The following is a 7,794-nucleotide window of genomic DNA, read 5'->3' on the forward strand; positions in this document are numbered from 1 at the left end:
TGACAAAGCTCACTTTATTACAAAGAACAATAAACAAATTCAGATACATTAGGTGCAACTTGAGGCCTTAGCCTCCAACAATTACAAAGATATATGACACAGAGGAAAAAGAAAAAAAAATAATAAAAAAGAAAGATCCAAGAACTACTCTCATGATGTAGTTCATTTATTTACACCTTAGCCGAGTTCGAGCAGTCCTTCACCTAATATATATAAATTCACACCACCTTGAGAAAAATTTACCATTTGAGCTTTGCGGGAAAGTACTGCAGTAATTAACTATGTGTTAGAAAAATAACTCAAAAAATAAAAATATATAAAGGTAAAATACTACAACCAGTGAAAGTTACTTACCTTCTCAATGAGGGAAAGATAGTATGGCTTTACTTTATCAACATCAATTCTGACTTTGCTCTTACTGTACAGATCATACTTGCTGAAATTTTTTTAAAGTTAAATTAAAAAATTATGTTAGTATTTGTCTCATTTATTTATTCAAAATATCACAAATTAAAAATATATAGTTCATATTTAATTTACTTGAATATTTTGAGCCACTCGAGGTTCTTCCTGTCCTCCTCATTCATCAAGTGTGTGTAAGCTCCAGCCTTGTGCATAGCTGCATGCACATGTTTATGTAATTAAACAAATATAAATATAAGTTTTTTATATACTTATATTAAGGAGAAAAAATATAAATTCTTACGATAGAATGAGTGGAAACGGATGATGAACAATGCAGCTGAAGGTAGAGTTGTTCCGTTCTCCTTAGCCACCTTCGATTTAGACAAGAAGACAAAAAAAAATTAAAAGAAGGCAAAAGTTGATCATATGTAATTTTCAGTCCAAATCTTGGTAATGACTAAGGAGCCATAGGTAAATTCGTAAACCTTGTAGAATTTTTGGATTGGATTTTCTACTACAATTTCTGTTGTATTTTTTATTCCAATTCACATATGCACGATTACGTAATCAATTTATCTAAAGAAAATTTTTATACATGTAGTGCAGTATGCGAAATAGAATAGAAAATGTAACACAAATTCCAATAGAAAATTCAATCGAGTAGAATTTATGGGCTTACCAAGTACATGTATTCATCGTGTCCCCATGACATGAGAACCTTGTCAAGTCCACATCCTTCTTGGTAGATCCCATTCTTGGTTTTGTAAGCAGGGTTGTTAATGTCAGAATTGTCCTTGAAGTACTACATCACATGAAAATTGATTTAATTGAATTAATATTGTACATCTTCCACGTAGGATTTTACTTATTCGCCATAAGTTTCACACTTCGAACAAGAATTTGTTACCTTATGATGAACAATGGATTCATCAAAAGCACAACCAACGGGAAATGTATCACCTGTTTTCGCAAATACGTAAGTATTAGTTAAAACATTTTTGACAGTTTGATCTTGAAAATGGTAGAGAGAATAATGCTAGGTGTTTATGCCCTCACCAACAACAGCCCATTGAGGGAGCTCCCCGAAGCTTGGGAGACAAAGCACTTTCCCAAGATCTGCACATTCCATGTAAGATGATGTCAAATAGTCACATCTTTCTATACTATTGATGCATTATGGATATAATGTTAATTGTATTTATTGCTCTGTATATTAAGAATTGGCAAAATAAGGACCCTAAATATATATGGTACATTGATTTCAATAAAACTAGAAAACTACAACAATGGGATTCTAAGAAGAAAAAAAATTCACCCTCCAACCACTATGATCCAATCTTGTTCAAATAACTGACCTCGTTAATTAAAAAGGTCCTTCTAAAAAGTACATGACTAGCTGGACTTTCAAGTTGTGTATTAATGATTAATGAAAAAGTTGGCAAAGTTGTGTTATTCGTCCCATCAGATAAGGATTTATACTTTTGATCCTTTGGTTTACGTAAATTTGAAAAATAGATAAAAAAAAATCGGAATTGTTTTTACATATTTTGTCCCACAGCTCAATTTTCATCAAAATATAGATAGCAAATCATATGATGTTAGTTTTCAAGAAAAGTGGCTCTCGGGAATTCATATGTCGAAATAATTGAAATGTTGGTACCAAAAGTGTGGACTCCTGTATCCTATAGGACGAAAAATGTTGGGCAAAAATTTATTTTTCTTCCTACATGACTAAATTTTCGAGCAATGTAACGATTAATGAAAAAATTGATACTGTGTATTTTTATATATACCGTGAATTAGGCAAGTCAAATGCAGCCAATCTTCATTGGGATAGTCTTTCCTAGCAGCCTCAGCACTTTGTAACAAGTGTTGAATCTGGGGTTCATCCAAGTCAGGATCACTCTTGTCCACGACTTGGTTCAAAAGCTCACAGCATTCCCATATGCTCATTTCGGTCCTGTTGAATTTGCTGTATTCTTCCCTCATCTTCTTCACCTGCATTGATATTTGTTGAATTTCAGCCTGGTATTTAACCACGAACACTTATACATCGCGCTTGTTTGAATAGAACGTTGCACTTACGAAGTCCACTGATTGGCTAATGTGGTTCAGTCGGTAAAATTCCTCAACCGACTTCTGCCTTTCGCTCTCAACATTATTATAATCCCTGTAAAAACCCTCCAATCTAATTAGTACAAAGTGTTCATATATTTTAATATTAGTAAAAAATTAACTATAATATACTTATATATGTGACCTAAATGTTTGACCGAAAGCATTGATTTCCGGAGCCTCGAATGCTCCTTTTGATTCCACCTTGAGCTCTTCCACTTGCATGGCTGGCAAGAACAAGAAAACATCGCTCCATTGTCAAAATTTTGACACGTTATTTGAACCAACAATATTAGCATACTCGATAAGTATGTAATAAAAGCACAAAATCCAAATACGATGCATGTGGTTGTACTGAAATTTTATTACAAATTGAATAAATGAATACAACAATTGTCATAAATTTGAAACAATGGATTAATATAATGAAACTTAGAGAGAGAAAAAAGATGAGAGACGAAAAAAAAAAAAGAATAACTTATATTTTTCTCTTTCATATAGAATAATTTCGTTCATACATAAATAAACACTAAAATAATTAGTCCGCTTCTATTCATAATTAAAAAAAACATAAAGAAAATATTGTATATCGACAATTAGAGAAAGAAGGGAACAAACAAGCAAACCTTGTTGGGGTTTCTCAACGAGGACAGACATATTTGCTGCTAAAATTGACTGCAAAAACTAAAGAAATAAGAAAATAAACTTATTTTCTTTTTCTTTTTTTTATTTTTTTAATGTTTTTTTTAAATTTATTTTTTCTGTACAAAAGGTCGTTTCACTCTATACTGTGATCCTAATGAAATGACCTTTTGGGTGGTGGTGGCGAAGGATTAGAGTGAAGGAGGGTATTTATAATGGGATAAAGGGGGTCCTTATCTGTAATTTCAAGTTTTCGGAGTCCTCAAAATGAAAATCTGTTTCCTCAAAATATGGAATTCCATTGGCTGTTCTTTCACTTCATCCCCTCAACTATCCTTTTAGCGCGTGTTTGTTAGTGCATTGCGATTGAATTGGACATTGACTTGGTTTCCGTACACAAATTCTAAAAATAGCTCCTTTTTTTTTTCCCTATTTTAAAGTAAAATATAGTTCTGATTGGCGATAATTACAAAAATATGATGATAAATACATTTCAGAATTGTAAACTTTCACTATTAATTAAATTCATCAAAATAGAATTAATTACTCCATCCAAGGGCGGATTCGGGAGGACCTCATTTGTAATTTTTTTTAAGAATTATACATAATTATTTATATATATATTAATTCCCCCAAATTTTGTATTTTTTAAAAGATTATATATAAATTTTAATTTGATTTATATATTGGGCTCCTCTTAAATTGTAGGAAGTGAACTTAATATATGGAGAAAAATGCAAGCAACACTCTTGTGATATCGCAAATGAGCAAATTACCCCCTTATAAAAGGACAAATAACGATTTACCTCCATATATATTTTAAAACACAATAATTATCCCCCTATAATTTTTAAAATGAAGCAATTTACCTCCTTATATAAGGAGGTAAATTGCTTCATTTTAAAAAATATAAGGGTGTAAATTGCTATATTTTTTTATAGGAGGTGTAATATGCTCATTTTAATATCACGGGGGGTAAATTGCTATTCACCCTTAATATATATGTGTAATTTTTTGTCCTCTCAAATTTTCGTTTCTAAATCCGTCCCTTCAACTATTTTAAAATCAAAGTTGTAAGTTTTTTTTTCATTTTATAAAATTTTTATTTTAAAATTTGATATTTTTTAATTAAAAATTATAATTTCAAAGATATCATGTCGTTCTTTGAGATTACGTAACTATAAAATTAATTATGTTGAAGGGAATGTTCAGACAGCCTTAGAAGTATTATCCTAATATTAATAATATATTTTTCATTTTTTTCCTATAGAAACATTAATTAAAAATTACTCATCCCGTAATTAATTAAAAAAAGACGTAACTAAAACCAATTTAAATCTTTAAAAAAAACTTAATTGCAATTATATTCATACACGCGCTGCTCCCTGAGAGTGGTGGGATCATGAGCAAGTGGTTGCTGAGTCAGATAAACGTGTCATTTTTGTTGTATTTTTTTATTTTCTCGGAAAAATATAACTTTATCTAATTTATTACAGATGAAAAGAGGGCCCTACTGACGAGGAACCAAGTCATATCCTACGACGTTTTGACTTCTTCATTTCGACCAAATTCTACGGCTGAGCTGTGATCTGCTCATCCCAAAGTGTGCTTAATTCACGCTCCAGATTTTGCCACGTCATTCTTCAGTAGATCCCGCCTGCTTTTCTTTTCTTTTTTTATTTTTTTTTGAGGGGGGTTAAAATAGTACCACCGAGTCACCGACACATTTTCCCCGCATTAATATTTTTGTGATAGATTTTGTACTGATAGATATGATATTTTGTATGAATTTTGTAATATGAAAATGTCATAGAATGAATCTTTTAGAATTATTATGGTTGAAAATCAATGTCCCTACTAAAATGTCATTGGTTATGGTTTTTTACGAATATGAATAATATATTTTTCACTGTTAAAAAATATGGCGAAAATATTTATAAACACATAATCGTCACAAAAATAGAAGTTTCATAGTAAATAATTTAAATTTTTGTATCTTATTTATCAATTTATGGTTAATAATACTTATGTATCATGACTTTTAATCTATAACTATTAAAAATATAGGCCATAGTACTTTTTTTTTTTTTCTAGTGATACGAGTTAAATAATAAGTAATATTTTTGTTTGAGTTTATAAATCTCTTGGCATTAATGGAGACATGATCCTTAATTGCACTTGTTAATTTATCAGTTTTATCTTTTTATGAGACGGTTTGAAATTACTATAACACAAAATAATATTAATGACGAAATATAGTATCTAATTTAGAAGTTATCACTATAAATATATATATATATATATATATACTAATTAAATCATAATACTAATTTGATCTTATTACAATATATATAATTATTTATGACAATAATTATATTGATAAAGTTGTTATTATGTGACAATCAATGACATATTTATAGTGTTAATGAAAATATAGAGTTAATAATTGTTTACTGTCATTAAATAATCATTATATACTTATTATTAATTATTTTTATTAAAAGTTTTTGTATAATTTGTTAGATCACTGATTCTTGCCAACAAGAACTGCTACAGTATAATTACTATTATTGAAACAATAAAACCTATTGTTATTACAAAATAAAAGTTCTTATCGATCATTAATATATATAGATAGAGAGAGAGAAAACATCAAAACTGTCAGTAATTTTTTCACTATTGCTAGTTTTTTTTTTTTTTTGGTAGTGAATAGGAAGTCATTATTTAAAATGATTATTTTCAGATATACCTTTCAGCCAAATTAATGATATGATTTTACTAATTCTTAACTAATGTTTTTAAGAACAAAAATATAAAAAAAAATAACAAAATTTTATTTTGTATTCTTAAGACTATTGATGAATTAAGGTGGTATGTCCAAAATATTCTTGAAATATTATTGGTGGGAAGTCTATTACATCACGAGGTAAGATATTTTGTGCAACTTGTGTTACATAAATATATTTTCCACCTTTTTTTATTAAAATATATTACACATGAAGATGTGAGTCATGTCATGATTGTGAGGTCCCTTTTAGTTTTTACCACAAATTAGTCACATCTTTCCTATGACTTTTGTGTGTGCAGTCTTGTCTTATTGTTGCCTATGCTCTTGGAGGAATATGAAAGAGTGATATAATTCAGGCAAGTTGAGTATTTCAACTTTTGTGCATGTACATTACGTTAGTGGTTTTTTCCAATAGATGCATGTTTCACGATTTGTTCCTCATTCACTTTGGGGCTTCGAATTTTATTTGTGACAATGTGATTAAATACGAATTTAAATACTGATACGCGTTTTATATTGATCGGACACGGGAAGTCTGTTCGATTCATAAGTTATAATTTTCTTTTAGTGGTGTGTTTTTTTTCTTTTTATGATAAAATTGTGAGACTTTCATCAAAACGAACAATATCTCGCATCACAATGCACCAATTTTATTATATATACCCGACCTTCCTGACCCCCTCTCGTTGAGGTCTGATTTGCATCTAATATGTCAGACATCAACGAGTGGGTTGGAAACACATAGTTTGTATACTTTACAATCGTCTGGGGCTTTATTTTTCTAGTGAAGTGTCTTTTCGAAATAAAATTATGAGTTTCTTATTAAAGCGGGCAATATTGTGCACTACGGGACTCATAATTTTACATGTTGCATCATCTCATCTCATTTGTAGATACGATGCTATGTGTTCTTCCCCTAACCCTTGTTGTACCTAATGATGCTAATATGCGCCTCACATTGATTACGAGTAAATAATCAATTAGGTGTGGTTATTTGTATTTGCATCCCATCTCGTCTTATTTCACTACAACAAAAAAATGAGATAAAATTATTTTAATCGAGAGTTTCTTTTGGTATGTGATCAAATGTGAGATAAAAATGGAATAACGATAATTAATATAGTGAGTAATAAGTATTAAGAAAAAAATATAATGATTATAGTTGATGTCATAATATATATATATATAATATATATTTAAGTAGTACTAAGTATGTTTGAGATTTTTTTTTTCAAGATGAAAAATATTGACAAGTAATATATATATATATATATATATATATTTAAGCAGCCTTGATATTGTGGCTATATTTACTTTCTCTTATATAATAAAGGTGATGGAATATTCCCTATGTCTAACGCAATAATTCTTGAACTCCTTTAAAAATAAGTTAAAAGTTCTACAATCCTCTCTTAATCAAACTTTATGTCACTCCAACAACCTCAAAATCATGAAAAAGCTGGCTTTAATGTTATGTTTTACCAATAGAATATATTGTTTTTGTATGGCTGTCAAACACACTGAAAAATTATTGGGCCGTCACATCAATTTCTCAAGGCATTAATAAATAATAATAAATTCATTTATTTTTCCACTATGAAAAAAGAGAATATTGATATAAAAGGATTAAGCGAGTGAGTTTAAAGCTATCGCTAATTATACATAATTTTAATTATTATTATATTTTGCATAAAATTGTCACAGGAAATAATTATTTACAAAAAAAATAAAATTATACATTAAATTGTTACTATAAATAATTAACAACACAGGTATAGTGATATTGAATATATTATGACCTCTTGCAATATCTTAAACTTCTTCATTATAATACATATGATTGG

General features: G+C 29.1%; 1 protein-coding gene across 1 annotated transcript; it reads right to left on the reverse strand.

Annotated features, from left to right (window-relative positions):
* Nucleotides 1-3,343, reverse strand: LOC105162022 (inositol oxygenase 1). Its single transcript, XM_011079920.3, has 11 exons — nt 3,147-3,343; nt 2,666-2,747; nt 2,491-2,575; nt 2,199-2,403; nt 1,462-1,521; nt 1,313-1,365; nt 1,085-1,207; nt 707-776; nt 541-619; nt 355-436; nt 1-266 (listed from the first exon to the last, which is right to left on the reverse strand). The coding sequence occupies exons 1-11, from the start codon at nt 3,175-3,177 to the stop codon at nt 240-242; spliced, it is 897 nt and encodes a 298-aa protein (XP_011078222.1). The 5' UTR covers nt 3,178-3,343; the 3' UTR covers nt 1-239.
* Between the last annotated feature and the right edge of the window lie 4,451 nt (nt 3,344-7,794).

Source organism: Sesamum indicum, linkage group LG5, assembly GCF_026168435.1.
Source record: "Sesamum indicum cultivar Baizhima isolate 11 linkage group LG5, ASM2616843v1, whole genome shotgun sequence".
Classification (NCBI taxonomy): domain Eukaryota; kingdom Viridiplantae; phylum Streptophyta; class Magnoliopsida; order Lamiales; family Pedaliaceae; genus Sesamum; species Sesamum indicum.

Excerpts from the sequence above, each read along its gene's own strand:
- LOC105162022 (XM_011079920.3), bottom strand. The coding sequence starts at position 3,177 with ATGTCTGTCCTCGTTGAGAAACCCCAACAAG. Across the intron at positions 2,404-2,490 it reads TTAGCCAATCAGTGGACTTC|GTGAAGAAGATGAGGGAAGA; the intron begins GTAAGTGCAACG and ends ATATCAATGCAG. Across the intron at positions 267-354 it reads ATCTTTCCCTCATTGAGAAG|TACTTTCCCGCAAAGCTCAA; the intron begins GTAAGTAACTTT and ends TAATTACTGCAG.